The following is a 21,991-nucleotide window of genomic DNA, read 5'->3' as shown; positions in this document are numbered from 1 at the left end:
CTGCTCAATGAGGTGAAGAAGAATCCTAGCGTGTCAGCTAAAGACTTACAAAAGTCTCTGGCATATGCTAACATCCCTGTTAACAAATCTACGATACGTAAAACACTAAACAAGAATGGATTTCACGGGAGGATACCACAGAGGAAGCCACTGCTGTCCAAAAAAAACATTGCTACATACAGTTTGCACAAGAGCACCTGGATATTCCACAGCAGTACTGGCAAAATATTCTGTGGACAGATGAAACCAAAGTTGAGTTGTTTGGAAGAAACACACAACACTATGGGGGTTATTTACGAAAGGCAAATCCTCTTTGCTCTACAAGTGCACTTGTAAGTGCAGTTGCTGTAGATCTGAGGGGAAGCTCTGAAATTAGTGGAAGCTCTGCTGATGTTATCATCCAATCATATGCAAGCTAAAATGCTGTTTTTTATTTTCCTTTCATGTCCCCTTCAGATCTACAGTGACTGCACTTTTAAGTGCACTTGTAGTGCAAAGTGGATTTGCCTTTCGTAAATAACCCCCTATGTGTGGAGAAAAAGAGGCACAGCACACCAACATCAAAACCTCATCCCAACTGTGAAGTATGGTGGTGGGGGACATCATGGTTTTGGGCTGCTTTGTTGCATCAGGGCCTGGACGGATTGCTATCATCGAAGGAAAAATGAATTCCCAAGTTTATCAAGACATTTTGCAGGAGTACTTAAAGGGGTTGTAAATGATTTTTTCCCTCCTAAATAGCTTCCTTTACCCTAGTGCAGTCCTCCTTCACTTACCTCATTCTTCCATTTTTCTTTTAAATGTCCTTATTTCTTCTGAGAAATGCTCACTTCCTGTTCTTCTGTCTGTAACTCACCACAGTAATGCAAGGCTTTCTCCCTGGTGTGGAGAAAGCCTCTTGAGGGGGGAGGGGGCGAGCAGGCAAGTCAGGACACTCTCTACTTTGCAGATAGAAAAACGGAGCTGTGTGTTAGTGGGTGTTCTGACACTCCTGCTCGCCCCCTCCCCCCTCAAGAGGCTTTCTGCACACCAGGAAGAAAGCCTCGCATTACGGTGGTGAGCTACAGACAAAAGAACAGGAAGTGAGAATTTCTCAGAAGAAATAAAAACATTTAAAAGCAAAATGGAAGGATGAGGTAAGTGAAGGAGGACTGCACTAAGGTAAAGGAAGCTATTTAGGGAAAACATTTTTTTCCTTTACAACCCCTTTAAGGCCATCTGTCCACCAGCTGAAGCTCAACAGAAGATGGGTGCTGCAACAGGACAACGACCCAAAGCATAGAAGTAAATCAACAAAAGAATGGTTTAAACAGAAGAAAATACACCTTCTGGAGTGGCCCAGTCAGAGTCCTGACCTCAACCTGATTGAGATGCTGTGGCTTGACCTCAAGAAAGCGATTCGCACCAGACATCCTAAGAATATTGCTTAACTGAAACAGTTCTGTAAAGAGGAATGGTCAAGAATTACTCCTGACCGTTGTGCATGTCTACAACTACAGGAAATGTTTGGTTGAAGTTATTGCTGCCATAGGAGGTTCAACCAGTTATTAAATCCAAGGGTTCACATACTTTTTCCACCTGCACTGTGAGTGTTTAAATGGTGTGTTCAATAAAAACATGGTAACATTTAATTTTTTGTGTGATATTAGTTTAAGCAGACTGTGATTGTCTATTGTTGTGATTTAGATGAAGATCAGATCAAATTTGTGCAGAAATCCATATCATTCCAAAAGGGTTCACATACTTTTTCTTGCAACTGTACAGTATGTGACACATACAATGTGTATGATAGCCAGGCCCCCTGAAACTTCTGTTTTATCCTACTTTGGTGTAAGCAGGCACATCCTGCTTGAGAGGGGCATCATTGCCACACCTGCACAGGAAGTTGCTATGGGTAGACTTCATTGGCTGGGACATAAGAGAACTAAGGGAACTAAGCGAAAACTGTAGGTGCTGCAACACATTGGGGGTTATTTACGAAAGGCAAATCCACTTTGCACTACAAGTGCACTTGGAAGTGCAGTCGCTGTAGATCCGAGGGGGACATGCAAGGAAAATAAAAAACAGCATTTTAGCTTGCACATGATTGGATGATAAAATCAGCAGAGCTTCCCCTCATTTAAGATCTTCCCCTGAGATCTACAGCGACTGCACTTCCAAGTGTACTTGTAGTGCAAAGTGGATTTGCCTTTTGTAAATAAACCCCATAGTGTATTTGTTTAGGGGAGGCCAAAGTTCTACTTTAATCATACGAGTACAAGTCCTGGTATTCTTATTTAGGGTAAATTCTGGCTAGTTGTATTAAACATTAGCTTTGTACCTCTTTATAGTGTATAGTACAGAAAGACTGAGGCACCTACTGCTACTTCAGGAGCCATGGGATGAAAATTGTCTTAAAGTGATACTAAAGATTCAGTGTGTTTTTTTTTATAAAAAACATGTCATACTTACCTCCACTGTGCAGATCGTTTTGCACAGAGTGGCCCCTAACGCCATCTTCTGGCGTCCCTCTGCGGCTGTCTGGGCTCCTCCCCGCATCAGATAACCCCCTCTGGGAAGCGCTCTCCCAAGGTGGCTACCTTGCGGGTGCGCTCCCGAGTCCAGCATTTGCGTCCATAGACATGCATGCCGTACTCGGCCCCGCTCCCCGGCGCCTGTGTCATTGGATTTGATTGACAGCAATGGCTCTGCTGCTATCAATCTATCCAATGAAGTTTTGAGAAGCCCGGGCAAAGATCCAGCTCGTTCTCGATGCGGGACTTTTGAGGGCTCAGGTAAGTAAAACAGAGGGCTGGGGGGGCTGGTAATTATCAGATGTTTTTTCACTATACTGCATAGGATGCAGTAAGGTGAAAAAACAGGAAGGTTTACAACCCCTTTAAATGGAACTCTAGAAATAAGCAGGCCACCATAACCTAAAGTAGTTCTAAAGCCATTTTTTTTACCTTATTGCATTACCTGCATTAGGGTAAAAAATCCCCTCCCTAAATACTTACCTGAGTCCTTCAGCACTGTATTGCTGCTGTCAGACACACCCTGCGAGGAGTGAGTGGGGGGCGTGGCCAAGCCAAACCCTGTGTGTCTATGGACACACACAGCCCGCAGCCTGGCATTGGAGCTTACCCAGAGAAGAGGGGGTGCGGGGAATGCCAAAGGAGGAGGTTTGGGGCCACTCTGTACAATAGAGCAGGTAAGTATAACATCTTTTTTATTTTAGGTTAAAAAAAAAAAAGCTGGTGACTTTAGTATCATTTTAAATATCAATGTTCGCTGTAAAGACATTTTAAAATAAAACGTCTCTGACATTCATTGCGTTCCTGTAGCTACCAAAAAAGACTCTTCCATTAATTTTCCAAAGCTGGAAAAGGAAAATCTGATTTGGCAACAGTGAATGTCTGAGACAACTCTTTGCTCAGACACTTTGATAAATGAGCTCATCAGCAGATAGTATTTCATGTTTATCTAGTGTCTCAAAGGAGCCATTAAGGATCAAGCCTTCACTGCAAAATTAAAATTGGGAGAATGAAAATTTAAATTGCAGTGAATCAATACATTATTGATTATACACAACTCTGGCTTTAGATACTGACATATCCATCCCACTGCAGCATTAATGCTGTGATACTCAAATGATTGCTTGGTAGCAGGATTGCACATGCAGAATTGGCCACCATCTAAAGGTTATAGTTGGCTTTAGTCTACCAATCAATATATGGGGGTGTTGGAACGACCATGTAAAGCTGGAGACATGTTTAATGTTGTATGTGATGTATTTGTCTAGTATATCTCTTTGTTGTATTGAGCTGCAGTTACCTGGCATTGTCTGTTGGCCTTGATACCTGGGAATTTCCATCTTTTCTTTTTCACCTTCAGAGGAATCATTGTTTTCCTTGTGAAATTTAATGAGACTGTATAATGCTTTTCAGTAAATGTGTACTATAGGACATTTATACAAATCAATTGCTTTTTTGCACTTTATAGAATAATGTAAGTATAACCATGATATTTTTCCTATATTTCAGCTGGCCCTCCATATACCCTGTATTTTGGTGTAAAGTTCTATGCAGAAGATCCATGTAAACTAAAAGAAGAGATAACCAGGTAATTTACATACTCTTATATTCTAATGATTAATGGCAATGTCTAGTAACAGATTTTTTCTTTATCTGTGTAGGTCAGATAGTTTGTAATTAAAAAAGAAATACGGTTGTATTGTACACCACGATGCAAAATAAAATCCAATAAAAAAAAAAAAATCCTAAAATGTAGGCACTCAATTTAGAGGGCGGAGCGGCGTACTGACGTCACCTCGAGCTCCATACGATTCCCCAGTAGGACGGGTGTCTGTGTTTTGTGTACCGGCAACATTGTAAGTGTATTACCAAACCTTTTTTAATAAATCTAAATGTGGAGCATCTATTATTTTTCATATATCGGGTACATCTGCTAACGATTCATGTCTGCTATTGGATGGGAGTTACTGCTTAAGAATCGGATTTGTGTTGGCTGTTTTTCTGGAGTGAGACTCTTGATTACATGCACATACTGATCCTCTGTCACATGGGATCATAGCAAGCTGGTAAGAAGTAATTTCTGCTGATTGGTGGAGGATTCATCACGTTTTGGACACAATGGGCCGGATTCAGGAAGATCGGCGCATTTTTAGGCGGGCGTAGCGCATCTCATATGTGCTACGCCGACGTAAAGCAGAGAGGCAAGCACCCAATTCACAATGCAAATGCTCCCAACGTTGCGCCGGCGTAACGTAAAATCGTCGGCGTAAGCCGGCCTAATTCAAAGTAGGTGGAAGGTAGGCGTGATCCATTTAAATGAACCGTGACCCCATGCAAATGATGGGCCGAACGAACGGTGCATGGGCCGAACGAACGGTGCATGCGCCGTCCCGTGGACGCATCCCAGTACGCATGCGGCAGAATCACGTCGTAAATTCTCCATAAGATACGTCAAATCCCTGCCTACGACGTGACGTAACCTACGCCCAGCCCAATTCACATACTAATACGTAAACGACGTAAAATACGATGGCTGTTCCCTGGTCCATACCTTAACTTAACTTACCCCTGCTTTATGAGGCTTAACTTTATGCCGGACGTACGACTTACGTAAACAGCGTATATTAATGCGCCGGGCGCAAGTACGTTCGTGAATCGGCGTATCTCACTCATTTGCATATGGGAATCGAATCTCCCATATGCCTCCAGCGTAAATATCGGCCCACGATACGCCGGCGTAGGAAAGTTACGTCGGTCGGAAGAAGCCTATTTTCAGGTGTATCTAGTTCTGTGGGCACAGATACGACGGCGCATAGTTACACTTACGCAGCGTATATCGACATACGTTGGCGTAAGTGCTTTGTGAATCCGGGCCAATATTTTCTAATTTATGGACTTTTTGCACTGAGCACTAGTGTTCATTATCTGGTGTACATCAATATCAAATATTTATGGACGTTATTATTTTTTAGGGAATTTTTTATTTTCATTATTAATGTCTGAGCTATACATATTGGTTCATTATTAATTTTATATTATTCATAACCTGTTTATTCCTCACGGGATTATTCACGTTTGAATTAAGTTAATCAACTCACTTCATATTATTGATATGAGTTGGTGTTATTTATTGTATTTATCACTACCTTTGTTTTGGTTATTTTTTGATTGGTGATTCATTTTGCTAAATTTTTCATTATTTTATTCCACATGGTTAGGGGGTCAGTGCGATTTATTCTTCTTTCCACTCAATTTAGAAGCAAATTATAAAGACGTTACATATGGTCTTTCGGCACACATTTAATGAGTATTGAGTAGATACAAAATAAGGCCCTTGGTTTTGACCCTAGTTACATCAAGTTTTGTATAATAGGGGATCTGGGGAATATTTTTTTTTTATTTTGTCCATAGATAAGAGGAAGAAAATAGCAACTGGAGGGTGACAGATGTGCATTTAGGCCAGAAGTCATTTGTTTTCATGTTTGTAAATCACAGGCTGATTGGGTTTGATAGCGATGTTGTCTCAGAGGTCATTCTGCCTAATGATAATTTAATACTTCCATAATTACAGAGTACTATGCTTTTTTGCATAGTTAATTGATTCCAAAAAACAGATTTCAATGAAAGGGGGAAGTTGTACCGTGTAAATATCTTTAATATCAATAGATATGAACTTAGATGAAAGGTATGTAGTTAAACTACCCCTTAAAAATTGGCAATATTACCTTTACAGTAAAATTTATGACTGCCCACATTTAAAGTATAACTAAAGGTGAAACATTTTTTTTTCTTTTTTAGCTTGGGATAGAATAGAGATGCATTAGTACACTTGTCAGTTTTTATTGCTGTCTGTGCCCCCCGTTAAGGAGATTCACCCTCTCTATTTGTCCTGTTTACTATTATCATTGAAAGTGAAAGTAAAAGTAAATCCCAAATTTTGGGTTGTCCCCAGAAAAGTAAAAGAAAGGAAATCTTCCAATGGGGAAACTAGTTCTGGTGACCTGGGGTCTCCAAGGAATTCCCTTAATTAATAACACTTCCTGTTTTGGCTATGGGACAGGATGTGAAGGGAAATCTCCACAATGGGGCACAGATGGCGAAAAAAAATCTGACCCTCCCTTATGCCCCATACAGACGGTCATTTTTTGTGATGAAAAAAAAATGACGTTTGAAGTGATGAAAAAAAACGACATTTTTGAAACTTCATTTTCAAAAACGATGTAGCATACACACCATCATTTTGAAAAATGATGAACAAAGTGACGGCACTCTAAAGGGGAAGTTCTATTCGCCTTGAGGCTGCTTTTAGCTGATTCCGTGTTAGTAAAAGATGATTCGTGCTTTTTTGTCTGTTACAGCGTGATGAATGTGCTTACTCCATTATGAATGGTAGTTTTACCTCCCGTCTCAAAACTTGCTTCTGGGCATGTGCGGGTTTAAAAACGTCGTTTTGCCCACACACTATCATTTTCATTGACACACAAAATGACATTTTGAAAAACGACACAAAAAATTCGAGCATGTTCGAATTTTTTTTTTGTCATTTTTCAGAAGACATAAAATGACATTTTGCCCACACACGATCATTTTAATTGACATTTTTAAAAATGTCATTTTATTTCATCACAAAAAATGACCGTCTATACGCGGCATAACTCTATCCAAAATGGAAAAAAAAAAAAAGTTTTGCCTATAGTTCTACTTTAAGTGAACATAAAAAAGCCCGCTGCTTCCATAGTAGACCTTATACTTACACCTTGTACTTATTCATTTTACATTTAATATAATTTAGAAGCTCTGATTATTTCTTCATCCCTTACAAATGTTTTCAAATTTCAAATATGGAATTAATATTTGCACTTATATAAATTAACCACTTAAGGACCTTGCCTGTTTTTAAGACTCTGGCCCGGATTCACGTAGGAGATACGACGGCGTATCTCCAGATACGCCGTCGTATCTCTGAGTCTGAGGTGTCGTATCTTGGCGCCTGATTCAAAGAATCAGATACGCCAGAATTTGTATAAAATACGACCACCGTAAGTCTCCTACGCCGTCGTATCTTAACTGCATATTTACGCTGGCCGCTAGGGGCGTGTACGCTGATTTACACCTAGAAATATGTAAATCAGCTAGATACGCTTATTCACGAACGTACGCCCAGCCGTCGCAGTAGAGATAAGCCGTTTACGTAAGGCTTTTTCCGGTGTAAAGATACCCCTGCATGCGCCGTTCGTAAAAAGCGTCATTTACGCGGGGTCACAATAAATTTACATAACACACACCCACATCTTCCACATTTGAATTAGGCGGGCTTACGCCGGCCTATTTACGCTACGCCGCCGCAACTTTGCTTTGTGAATACTGCACTTGCCTGGCAAAGTTGCGGAGGCGTAACGTAAATAGGATACGTTACGCCCGCACAAAGATGCGCTCTCCTACGTGAATCTGGCCCTCTGTGTTTACAAGTTTAAAACATTTTGTTTTTGCTAGAAAATTACTTAGAACCCCCAAACATTATACATTTTTTTTCTAACACCCTAGAGAATAAAATGGCGGCCATTGCAATACTTATTGCAATACTTTTTGTCACAACGTATTTGCGCAGCAGTCTTACAAGCGCACTTTTTTTTGGGAAAAAAATCACTTTTTTTAATTAAAAAATAAGACAACAGTAAAGTTATCCCAATTTTTTTTATACAATGTGAAAGATAATGTTACGGCAAGTAAATTGATACCCAACATGTCACGCTTCAAAATTGCAACCGCTCGTGGAATGGCGTCAAACTTTTACCCTTAAAAATCTCCATAGGCGACGTTTAAAAAACTCTACAGGTTGCATGTTTTAAGTTACAGAGGAGGTCTAGGGCTAGAATTATTGCTCTCGCTCTAACGATCATGGCAATACCTCACATGTGTGGTTTTATGTATGCATTCGCTTCTGCGCGCAAAGGTCGTCGGGACGGGGCGCTTTAAAAAATAAATAAATAATCTTATTTATTTTTAAAATTGGATCACTTTTTATTCCTATTATTATTCCTATTGTCATTTGAAATAATGACAAAAATAAATTGTCCCTTTAAGATGTATGGGCGGAAGTGCCGTTTTGACGCCGCTTCTGCCCTGCTATGGTATGGAGATGGGTGGGGAGCCATCTTGCCCTCACTCGTATCCATGCCACAGAGGGAGAAGGACCCGATCGCCTCCACCACTGCCGACGGCTTCGGTAAGCGGCGCCGCCGCCGATAACGGTGATCTTGTGGGGAATCCGCCGCACAGACCACCATTATCGTTTACAGGACCGGCGCCTGAAGAGAAGGATGTCTCGGTTGTGGCAGCAGCTGCTGCCGTTACCGAGATATCAAAAAGAGGACGTATATAGTAGTGCGCAGGTCCTGAAGTGGTTAATGATCTCGTTATTTACTTTTGTAATGCATACAATATTTATATATGTTGAATAGGGTACTTTTTTTTCTTCTAGGTATCAGTTCTTTCTGCAGGTTAAGCAAGATGTTTTGCAAGGTCGTTTACCCTGTCCGTTTAACATTGCTGCTCAGCTTGGAGCCTATTCCATCCAGTGTAAGTATCTAAAAAGAAAATTACCATGGTAACTTAGAGAATATGTATAAACTTCATGCTTTTGTGGTTTCCTGTTTACTACAAAAAATATCAGAACTTTATATTATGTTAAGCTATCAATCTTTTACAGGCATAACATATAATTGTAAAATATAGTAGATTTTAAAGGCTAAGATTCGTTTATTTTTTTAAATCAGCGCAAGGGACATTACTTACATTTAATGAGAAGTGTCCCTTTTGCTGGTGCCAGCTGTCATAATGGAAATCTGAAATCTTCTGCCCCCCATCCTTTCCGTAATCTTATTTACAGCTATGGGGGTTCTGTGAACTCCCTATGTAATCAAGATGACAGTATAGCACACCTTACCCAAGATTATACACACAACCGTTTTTCGGGTTCTAAAAAATTAAGTTTTTAATGGTCTAGAAAACTACGTTTTTTTCAACCCGATCATTAAAACGGCCTTGCCTACACACGATCGTGAAAAAAAAATGCTCTGGCAAAGCGCGGTGACGTACAACACGTACAACGGAACTATAAAGGGGAAGTTCCATTCGGATGGCGCCACCCTTGGGGCTGCTTTTGCTGATTTTGTGTTAGTAAAAGACGATTCGCGCTTTTCAGTCTGTTACAGTGTGATGAATGTGCTTACTCCATTACGAGCGCTCGTTTTACCAGAACGAGCGCTCCTGTCTCATAACTTGCTTCTGAGCATGCACGTTTTTTTCACGTTGTTAAAGCCCACACACGACCATTTTTTACAACCCTAAAAACGTTAAACGTTAAAAAGGTCGTGAAAAATTAGAGCATGTTCGAAATTTTTAATGGCCATTTTTTACATCGTGAAAAATGCTCTGGAGCCCACACACAATCGTTTTTAATGACATTAAAAAGAAACGGCATTTTTTAGAACCCGAAAAATGGTCGTGTGTACGCGGTATAACTGCTGTATTCAAAATTCAGAAGCTGAAGACCGGTGCTCTGGCTAGGGCGTTCAACTTTCAAGGCATTAAGTCCATAACATACACTCACTGGCCACTTTATTAGGTACACCTGTTCAATTACTTGTTAACACAAATTGCTAATCAGCCAATCACATGGCAGCAACTCAAAGCATTTAGGCATCTAGACATGGTGAAGACGAAGTTCAAACCGAGCATCAGAATGGGGAAGAAAGGGGATTTAGGTGACTTTGATTGTGACATAGGTGTTGGTGGCAGACGGGCTGGTCTGAAAAAATGCTGACCTACTGGGATTTTCAATCACAACCATCTCTAGTGAGCGGCAGTTGTGTGAACGAAAAAATGCCTTGTTGATGTCAAAGGTCAGAGATGCCCACACAGCCTAATGAAGAAGCAGAATACAGAAACAGGGAAGATATAATACTACACAAGACGGAAAGAAGGGGAGATTACGACTTTTATATTGATTTGATTATATACTGTTCATGAAGTTGATCTATTTTAAATGTATCTCTAAAATAAGCATTGATAAGACTATACATTCCAATTAAGGTATTTGGGAAGCCAGGTGCTATGATTCCAATCAAATAGGCAACCAATCAAATTCAAGTTTACCACACTTCAATCTGTAAAATATACATTTTTCTTTGGTTTCTATGGTATGTTTGGGTTTTTAGTCCACACTTTTCCTCGTGAAATAAACCTGAAAGAATGGACAGTTGAAATTGTTATATGAAGAGAAATATAATTTAGCTCTAATAGGTACGATAAGTAAAATGTGCTTTGGAGGCTTTGTTTCTTTAATGATTGTGTATGATCATATTAAGAGTTAAGCAGGATGTTTTGCAATGCCATATGTTCTGTCCACTTACCATTGCTGCTCAGTATGGGGCCTATGGCCTACAGATGGGTAAAAGAAATACCATGGTAACTCAGAAAATGCATTAGTTTGATGTACATTTATAAGATTCTGAGAACTACAAAACAAAGTAAAAGCATAAAAGTAAGCCTTCGATTTACTAGAGCACACAATGTTCTCTGTCTTTTCCCCAAGACATGTAACCATTGATTACATTATTCCTTATACAATAAATTAATGACTAAAAATAAAATATATTTTTGTATTTGTTTAACCCTCCTAGCGTTATTCCTGAGTCTGACTCGGGGTGAGATTTTCTTACCAAAAGCGGTAACCCAGAGTCAGACTCGGGCTTGCCTCGCTGCAGCAGTAGACAAAGTTACTTACCTTGTCCCTGGATCCAGCGATGCCACCGCGCTGTGTGAGCGAGTGGGTGCTCGCTCGATTCACACAGCGTCCTCCTGTGCCGCCAATCTCCGTTCCCTGCGACGTTACGACGCACGGGGGCGGAGAACGGCGCCAAATTCAAAAACGTAAACAAACACATTACATACAGTATACTGTAATCTTATAGATTACAGTACTGTATGTAAAAAATACACCCCCCCCCCTTGTCCCTAGTGGTCTGCCCAGTGCCCTACATTTTATATTACTTTTATATAATAAAAACTGTTCTTTCTCCCTGCAAACTGTAGATTGTCCATAGCAACCAAAAGTGTCCCTTTATGTCAAAAATGGTTTTAGATCAGCTAGAAAACAGCGATAATAAATTATAATCACTTGCAGAATTGTGCGATAGCGATTTGTGGGAAAATTCGTCATAAAAAAAAAAAAATGACAGCGACAATTCTGCAACTGAGCAAATTTCAGTGATTTTGAGTTGATTACATTATTGAATAATTTTTATTTTAATTATATTATTATTTGTTATAATTATTTATAATTATTTATTATATTATAATTTATAATTTTGTTTTTAAAAAAATGTCATACCCGGGATGCCTATTAGACTCTGGTTTGGTCAGATTTAAGTGAGTTATTCCTAAAAATTACAGGCCTACAGTATAAAACGCCAAATTTCCTTGCAAATAATGGTACCGCTTTCAGCATCTTTTTTCTGAAAGAATCATACCGCCAGGGAAGTTAATCAGGTATATAAGGGGTATTGCTATATATATATATGTATATATCGATTGATCAACTTGGTACATTTAGCCTGCCCATACATGGTTCAAATCTTGGCTGGTTCCTGAGTGTCCCCATCAGAGCCAGAACTCCCCCCCCCCCCCACACTTTTGTGTCCCCATCAGAGCCATCAGCTGTCCCCCCCATGGTTGTGTCCCCATCAGCCCCATCAACCCCCCATCCCCATGTTTGTGTCCCCATCAGAGCCATCAGCCACCCCCACATGTTTGTGTCCCCATCAGAGACATCAGCCCCCCCCCATGTTTGTGTCCCCATTAGAGCCATTAAACCCACCCCCACACATTTGTAACCATTCACAGTTGCCCCTTGCATATGTACTTGACCACTGTGTGTCTTATGCCGCGTACACACGACTGTTTTTCATTACGTGAAAAATGCAATTTTTAAATTGGTCATTAAAAACGATCGTGTGTAGGCTCCAGAGCATTTTTCTCATCGTGTGTAGGCTTTAACGATGGGGAAAAAAATGCGCATGCTTAGAAGCAAGTTATGAGACGGGAGCACTCGGTCTGGTAAAACTAGCGTTTGTAATGGAGATGGCACATTCGTCACGCTGTAACAGACTGAAAAGAACGAAGACTGAAAAGCGCGAATCGTCTCTCACCAAACACGAAATTGGCAAAAGCAGCCCAAAGGGTGGCGCCATCCGAATGGAACTTCCCCTTTATAGTGCCGCCGTACGTGTTGTACGTCACCGTGCTTTGCTAGAGCATTTTTTTTTCACGATCGTGTGTATGCAAGGCAGGCTTGACAAGAATCACAACAAGAAAAACCTTGTTTTTCCCATGACATTAAAAATGGTCGTGTGTACGCGGCATAAGAACTGGTCATACCATCCTGTTCACGTTGCTTTTCTCTGGGAGTAAAAGTCTATATAAGCTGTCATTTTCTTTCTTCACATATTACAGCCTGGCTAGGTGGCTGAAGGGACACAAACATGAGGAATTTCAATGAGGATAGCACTCTTCTGCATCAGATAACAAAAAGCGACAGATTTACGTGGGCAGAAAGTAGCTGGAAAATACAATCCGTCTATGAAAGATGGAAACAAGCATACAATAGGAAGCAAATACAAATAAGCTACTTCTATTCTATCTGGAATCTTTCCCTTCAAACTACCATTGAGGTACCTTCACCCAAAATGAAAAGCTAGAGTTCTACAGTGTTAAAGGAAAAATCCTTCAAAAGAAGATTTAAAACACGAAACTTTCTCTTCTCTCAGACTCCACTATAATACAATTCCAGCCTTCTAACCTTCTTCAATCATAAAGCTTTTTCTTCAAATAAATAGAACTTTGAAGCTGTGTTTTTATCTTCCACAAACAACCTTCCAGTGCATCTCCTGCAAATAATGCTAAAATGTCAATCCACGAGATAGTACAAATCTAGCCTTAGAAACGCTGGAAACAGCACCTGCACTTTTTCATCCCTTTATATATTTTTGATTGAGGTAGGAAGGAACGATAAGCATAGGTTTTGTAAACTCTAGCCGCCTAACATTTATTAAGATATTGAAGAGTGCTTACCTTTTATCCCTTCAAAAAAATTCATTTTATTTTTGAGAAGGACGACATCCTGATTGTTTTGGCCAGAGCTGACTAGCCTATATCTTCATGCCAAGGAGTGTATTTATGAAAAATTTTCAGAGCTTGTTCATTTATTCTGTGGGGGGTAAGGGCTCTTTCACACGGAGCGGATCCGTATTGATCCGCTCCGTTAGCCCGTTTGGCTCAGCGGGGATTCCTCCGTTATTCCCCGCTGAGCTGTCGGCGGACAGGGCGGTCCCCGCACACAGTGCAGAGACCGCCCTGTCTCTCCTCCGCTCTCCCCTATGGGGAATCGGATGAATACGGACCGTCTGTCCGTATTCATCCAATCCGATCCGGCAGACGGAAGAAAAATAGGGTTTTCTTCCGTCTAAAAAACCGGATCCTGACGGAGGCGGGTGATTACGGACGTTAGCGGATGCTCCATCCACTAACGCCCGTGATCCCATAGGGAACCATTGTAAGTCCGTAAACGGACTTATGAAAAGCGGACTGTTCGTCCGCTGGTGTGAAAGGGCCCTAAAACAGAACATTATTAGGCTATCTTCTCTCCAGGTCCAGTGTTATTTATTCATAGACAATAGAGTGAATCAGGAAAATGCTGCATTACGACCACTAGATGAAGCTAACAATCATAGTAAATATTATTTTTTTCTGATCACTTTGCGATGGGATGTGAATAATAGCGATTCAAGTTGAACAACCATTGGAGATACTTGTTGTTGAATGGTTATGTTTTTTTTAGGGCTGTGGAAATTAAAGATTAATTCCTCGATTAATCTTTAATTTTTTGGATCGATCAAAATTCTTTTGATCGGTACTAGTGGTGCAACGGATCGTAAATGATCCGTGATCCGAACGGGTCACCATATGCGGATCGGGAACACCACGTGATCCGCGGAGCTCCGCTGCTGTCTCGGTCATAGGAAAGGCTGGGGCTATGGCCTAGCTCTCGGAGTGGCGGCCATCTTGGCCCACCCGGCAGCGGCCTAGGTGAGCCTAGAGCGGCTCGCTGACGTCATCACCCAGCCTCAACTGCTCGTGTTCGGCCGGCTTCTTTGGTAAGATTAAGCAAGCACTAATCTTCCTATACAGTGGGAGAGATGTGGACCATATTACAGTGGGGAGATGTCTGTGCATTACAGTGGGGAGATGTCTGTGGATTACAGTGGGGATATGTCTGTGGATTACAGTGGGGAGATGTCTGTGGATTACAGTGGGGAGATGTCTGTGGATATTACAGTGGGGAGATGTCTGTGGATTACAGTGGGGAGATGTCTGTGGATATTACAGTGAAGAGATGTCTGTGGATATTACAGTGGGGGAGATTGTGGATATTCCAGTGGGGAGATGTCTGTGGATATTACAGTGGGGGAGATGTCTGTGGATATTCCAGTGGGGGAGATGTCTGTGGATATTCCAGTGGGGGAGATGTCTGTGGATATTACAGTGGGGGAGATGTCTGTGGATATTACAGTGGGGGAGATTGTGGATATTACAGTGGGGAGATGTCTGTGGATATTACAGTGGGGGAGATGTCTGTGGATATTACAGTGGGGGAGATTGTGGATATTACAGTGGGGAGATGTCTGTGGATATTACAGTGGGGGAGATGTCTGTGGATATTATAGTGGGGGAGATGTCTGTGGATATTACAGTGGGCGAGATGTCTGTGGATATTACAGTGGGGACTATATATGGTGGTGATCCGAAAAATGTATGTGCGTTATAATTAATCGAAAATTAGTCGATTAATCGATTAATAGAACATGAAAATTTTAAACAGTAATAGCCCTAGTTTTTTAATTCCAACATTGTAAGGTCATGATTTATTTGGATGCTGATAGTATAGAATGGATGTGATAGGATTAGGATCCTTTCCAACTGGTAGTTCTTGTTTGTAAACCATTTGACTCCAAAGACATGCTGGTAGGTTAATTGGCTTCTGCCTAAATTGGCTCTAGTATATGAATGTGAGTTAGGGACTTTAGATTGTAAGTTCCTTGAGGGTAGGGACTGATGTGAATGTACATTGTATATGTAAAGCGCTGCGTAAATTGACGGCGCTATATAAGTACCAAAATAATAATAATAATAATAATAATTATTTGCAATGTCGTGTCCATATACTGCATATATTACATTGTGTATGCATTTTTTGAGGGAATTGTGTAATTGATTGTCTCGTAATAGAGCATATTGTTCTTCCCTTAGTGACTGTTGACATTTTAAATGTTTTACAGGTTAGGGCTGTGCATTGTGTTATATTATACTGGATTTGCGAACCAATTTTATATATTTTATTAAAAAACTGGCGTGGCTTTGTCTTCAATGCAATCTATAGTGCCAAAGTACTGTACATTATTTTATAAAGCTCTAATTGCATTTGTAGCCCCATTTTATTTATTGTTTGTCAGTGAAATGTTTATTGAGTATTAGTACAAAGCCATTCAAAGTACAGCAGAACACATATTGTAAGTACAAAAAAAAGCTAAAATAAATATAAAAGAAGAGAGATGTTGCCAATGAGCAAACACAGAGCACAATAAAAACAGCAGTTGTAGTTATCATCCATTAGTGTAGTTTGCCATCTCAAGGAAATGCATTCACAGTGAGGGTGAGAGTGGGTAAAAGGGAAAAGGAGGTAGGTTGGGAAGAAGGGGGTGGAGAACAGTGCATGCATACCCTGGTGAAGGCTATAATGAACAAAGGACAGCACATTAGGGCAATGTCAGCATGTCAGAGAATGCCGAAATACAATTCCGAAAAGAAAAAACAGGATATCCTCCATCACACATTTATACCTTCAGCGTCTATCCAATTAGCTCAGATTTTATTGAATTTCTCTAGACAATTACGACTAGCATAGATGACCTTTTATATAGGTACAAAATTATTAATTGCTGTCATCCATTCAGAAATAGTAAGTGGTGAGGGTGATTTCCATTCTTTTTAATATTTGGCAAAAAAGACAACCATTTGACATAACGAAACTCCAAGGTTATCGATAATTCCCAGGAGAAATATAAGAGGATTCCTAAGGACTGCCAACTCCACCACTGCATGGACACCACTCCCCTCCAATAATCCAGTAAACACACATTGATGGAACATTTATGACAAATATCTGTGGCTTGGGGGGGTAAAAATGTGACACATACGTTTGATACCATTGTTTTTTCAAAGCTGTGGGTCCAGTATTGTGAATAGATGGGGCAATTTTTGATTCCCTTATAACTGTGTATGTGGAGAGAGTGAACCAGGAGCATAATACCTCATGGGAGCCTGCCGCCAAACCACCAGTATGAATTTTATAGGGATAGTAAAGGCTGCGTTGGATCTGGGACTACAAAATGGTAGGTTACTCAGTTCCAAATAGGAGCCCAATAACCCAGATCCCAAAGTAACCACATCATAGTCATGGAGTCGAGCAAACCACCAACACACAGTAACTAAGACTGCCTCCTAGTGGTACAATAATAAATTAATACAAGACCCCCAAGGGTGAGGTGAAGGATGATGTAAAGCTACTTTTGCCAGCAGCCAGGGGGGGGGGGGGCTTCCCTGCCCAAATAAACCAATATGATAACTCTATTTTGCTTTTTAAAAACAAATTTTGGGTAAGAAGACTGGAGTTTGCCAAAAAAAATAAAAAAATGTAACCCTGCCTATTAGACCTCTGATGTCTCCCCTGCCTTCCAAAGCAACTAACATAGTATAGATTGGGCTTGTTTAGCTGCTTACCTGGCAGCCAGCGATAGACATATCTGAAGCCAGAAGTGACAAAATTATTGTTGCTTCTATGTTCATTTATCACAAATATTGATTGAGGAGGGGATGTTCCTCCATCTCCTTTGTGTGAAGCCATCCTGGCCCCTTACTGTTAAGCCACCCAGATCACTTTTATAAAACAGCTAATTGCTGGCGTAAAAAAAAAATGGTACCAAGATCATGGCTGTAGCTACTACTTGCTGACAGGCTTTATATATACATATGACAGTCAGCAAGTGGTTATGTTTATTCTACTATCTACTTGGGAGTCTGTTTTCTGAATTGGAGTGTCTGTGTTCAATCTCATCAGCTCATCAACTGAGAGTTGTAATGGGGAAAGTTGTAGTGCCTGCAACCCTCTAAGAGTAATTAGCCTAATGCCGCATACAGACGGTCGTTTTTTGTGATGAAAAAAAACGAAGTTTTAAATCATGAAATAAAACGACGTTTTTGAAACATCATTTTCAAAAACGATGTTGCCTACACACCATCGTTTTCTCACAATGCTCTAGCAAAGCGAGGTTACGTTTCACCACTTTTTTCCATTGAAGCTCACTTCATAACTAGCTTCTGGGCATGCGCGGGTTTAAAAACGTCGTTTTAAACGTCGTTTTTTGCTACACACGGTCAATTTCTGTGAAACAAAAACAACGTTTTGAAAAACGACACAAAAAATTTGAGCATGTTCGAATTTTTTTTTGGTCGTTTTTTAGAAGACATAAAACGACGTTTTGCCCACACACGATCATTTTAAATAACGTTTTTTAAAACGTCGTTTTTTTTCATCACAAAAAACGACCGTCTGTATGCGGCATTAAAGCGGGGGTTCACCCTATAAAATAAATGTTTTTTTTTTTTTTCTTCTAGCCTAAAATTCGGCATTGTAGCACGAGCTACAGTATGCCGGTCTTATTTTTTTTATCGCCGTACTCACAGTGTAATCGTACATAGTAGATTCCGACTGCCCACGGGGAATGGGCGCTCCAATCCAGACGGAAGGTGATTGACGGCCGGCTCTGGCGCGTCACGCTTCTCCGGAAATAGCCGAAATAGGCTTGGCTCTTCACGGCGCCTGTGCATAGTCTGTGCGCAGGCGCCGTGAAGAGCCGAGACCTACTCCGACTGTCTTCGGGGAGCGTGACGTGCCAGAGCCGGCCGTCAATCACCCTCCCTCTTGAAAGGAACGCCCATTCCCCGCGGGCAGTCAGAATCTACTATGTACGATTACACTGTTAGTACGGCGATAAAAAAATTAAGACCGGCATACTGTAGCTCGCGCTACTATGCCTAATTGTATGCTAAAATGTTGTTCTGCAGGGTGAACCACCGCTTTAAGGAGTATCTCACCAAAAACATAATGGGCTAGATTCACAGAACACTTACTCTGGCGTATCTACAGATACGCAGTGTAAGTGAACAAATGCGCCGTCGTATCTATGCGCCCTATTCTCTTAACTAGATACGCCTGAATTTGGCTTCCATCCGACCGACGTAAGTCTCCTACGCCGTCGGATCTTGGGCACATATTTACGCTGGCCGCACGGGGCGCTTTCATTGATTTACGCACCGAATATGTAAATGACCTAGATACGCCTATTCACAAACGTACTTGCGCCCGTCGCTGTAATCTACGCCGTTTACGTAAGGCGTACGTCCGTCGTAAAGTTATCCCTGCTATAGGTGGCGCTACCCATGCAAAGGTATGGACATCGGAACAGCCGTCGAATTTGACGTTGTTTACGTAAGTCGTACGTGAATGGGGCTGTGCGTAGGTGACGTTCACGTCGTTCGCATTGAGCCGTCGTATCTTATGGAGTATATGCAACGTGATTCTGAGCATGCGCCGTTCGATCGGCCCTTCATTTACATGGGGTCACGATTAATTTAAATGTAGCACACCCACTACCTGCCTACTTTGAATTAGGCGGGCTTACGTCGACCGTATTACGCTACGCCGCCGCAACGTACAGGGCGAGTGCTTTGTGAATACTGCTCTGGGCTCTCTGCGCGCCGTCGGCATAGCATATATTCGATACGCTACGCCGGCAAAACTAGGCGCCGAGGTACGTGAATCTAGCCCAATTTCTTTTTCAGAGGATGCCTAAAATTGTATTTGTGTCTTAGTGTGGACTTTTGTGAAAAATAGTGAGCCAAACACACAAGCATGGAATGACATTTCTGGAGAAGTTGTGTACACCAACTGTGTACGGAAAGCCTCCAGGTTTGAGCTATGACTAAGCACCGCATTCGGTGGGAAACGTGTCAGCAGCTGTGCAGTTAGTCTGTGACCACATATGATGCCTTAATATCTATTTTTAAACAATAATGGTGAATATTTGGAGTTTGGCTATCCAGCTAATTATTTTTCTATTACCTCTGTTGCAAACAGAGCCAGCGCCCTGCTTGATTGTGGAGACAGCTGATTTTAGGAGATGTAATTACCTTGGAGTGGTGAACTCCCACACCTCCAGGCTGCCATATTGCATTGAATTTTACAGAAAATGACAGTTGCTGCAAATGACAAGGAAAAGTACATTTTGATAACAATACATTACAACGTGGCTTGTATAGCAATTGCATATACTATATATTTTTCTTTATTTGCCTTATTTTTTCCCCACAAAAGTGGAGTTAAGTTTGGAAAGCGTGAAACATTTTCTGTTTAGTTTTTTTGCAGACAGTGTTTCAAAATCACATTGATTTTATTTTCGATTTACTGTCTGGGTAGTTGGTGTATCATCATATCAGTTTCTTTCATTTTTATTTGTAGCACAGAAATGACTTCTTTACCTTATAGAGAAAATGACAGTATACGCTCATTTTCTACCACAGCAGTTATTAAAGTAAACTCAATTTACCAAATGATGGTTTTGTTGCTTCTTTTGGCTTTGTTATATATTCACTGTTCACCCGATTGTAATGGCAGCTGCTTTGTTTGTATAGCTCTCTGTTCCGTACTGAGGTGATTGTATGTGAAAAAAAGGTGCTAATGGAGACATCCCAATTTCCTATTATCAGTTCTGCAACATGCTCTTTGAAGAGGCCTGCAGGCAGTGTGTGTGTTTTTCCTGGAAATGATAACGCTGAATAATGTTCAAAAATTAATTGTATCGTCTGTCTGTTCTAGCGGAACTTGGTGACTATGATCCTTTTAAGAACACTGCGGGATATGTATCGGAATACCGCTTTGTGCCTGACCAGAAAGAAGACCTGGAAGATGCCATTGAGCGAATACACAAAACGTTAATGTAAGTGCTTTACCAGTTTATTGTCTATCTGTAATGTTTGAGCTCTGGTATAAGAAGAACAATTGGCTTCAGCAAATGTGGAATCATCATTATGCTATATATGTCTATAGCATCAACATACAGTTCATCCATTTCTTATTCCTTAGGACTGTTGTTATTTAGCTTTAAGAACAAGTCAAATTCCCACTAAGGTTCAAAATGGCATTTTCATATTTAAGGGAGAAGTATGGGCAGAGTCTGAAGCGGCCAAAAGAGCTTATTTTCATATTTTCATGATCTACCCAGATGTCTGAACATCAGCTGGCTCAGCCTCTCAGCATGCCATATCTACTATAGAGCACATATGTCAAACCCAAGGCTTAAGGGAGAATTCCGTCTCACCAGGCCATGTCATGTGGCCCTCGCATCCAGTTTCTCAGCTGGAACATGGCTGAACTCCGTTCTCCCACCTATGGCTCTCCCCCTCTGCTCCCTGCTATCTCTTGTAAGCAAGAAGGCCTTATGTGTTTACAAGGACAACTTGGCTCTTGGTGGATTTTGGCACTCTAACAGATGCCTACAGGCACTCACAGCGTGGCATGGCAGGGATAGATCCCCAGAATCTGACAGACCAAATGATCTGCCTGCAAAGGGAGGTGGAGCCACCTACTGTATACTGGTACTAGAGATGCCTACCCTGGTACTTTGGCCGCCTTCAAAGTGAGGTACTAGAGCCAGGCCAGGTAGGAGAGAGTAGAGATGCGAAGAAGCTTTTGGGAGGGGAGTATAAGGAATGTGGAGGTGTGGGGGAGATGTGTGCAGAGGTGGAGAATGGGGGAGAGTGGTGCAGAGGTCAGAGCTGAGGCAGAGGGGTGGAGATGAGATGTGGACAGCCTCTGCTGCACACTGTGCATAGTGCACTCCTCAACCCTGCACTCTGTGCACAGCACACCCCTAAATTCTGAACTCTGTACGTAACATATTCCTAAACTCTGTACTCTAGAACTCTGCACTCTGTACGCAACACACTCCTGCACTCTGTATGTAGTGCACTCCTGAACCCTGCACGCAATGCACTCCTGAACTCTGCACCCTGTATGTAGCGCACTCCTGAACTCTGCACCCTGTATGTAGCGCACTCCTGAACGATGCACTTTGTGCATAACGCACTACAGAACTCTGCACTTTGTACGCAAAGCACTCCTGAACTCTGCACTCTGTATGCAATGCACTCCAGAACTCTTCACTCTGTATGTAGCGCACTCTTGAACTCTGCACTCTGCACATAGCATAATCCAGAACTCTGCACTCTAAGTAACGCACTCC

General features: G+C 41.3%; 1 protein-coding gene across 2 annotated transcripts in view; it reads left to right on the top strand.

Moving 5' to 3' along the window:
* Nucleotides 1-21,991, top strand: part of EPB41L4A (erythrocyte membrane protein band 4.1 like 4A) — a 412,465-nt gene that overhangs the window by 151,369 nt on the left and 239,105 nt on the right. For both annotated transcript variants that reach the window (XM_040343429.1, XM_040343421.1), the window contains 3 exons: nucleotides 4,023-4,101; nucleotides 8,995-9,092; nucleotides 20,566-20,686. In XM_040343429.1, coding sequence (XP_040199363.1) covers nucleotides 4,023-4,101; nucleotides 8,995-9,092; nucleotides 20,566-20,686 — 298 coding nt within the window. The remainder of the gene's footprint in view (nucleotides 1-4,022; nucleotides 4,102-8,994; nucleotides 9,093-20,565; nucleotides 20,687-21,991) is intronic.

This window comes from Rana temporaria, chromosome 1, assembly GCF_905171775.1.
Source record: "Rana temporaria chromosome 1, aRanTem1.1, whole genome shotgun sequence".
NCBI lineage: Eukaryota > Metazoa > Chordata > Amphibia > Anura > Ranidae > Rana > Rana temporaria.
Note: the sequence above shows the minus strand (reverse complement) of the source record. Positions and strands in the feature narration are given on the sequence as shown.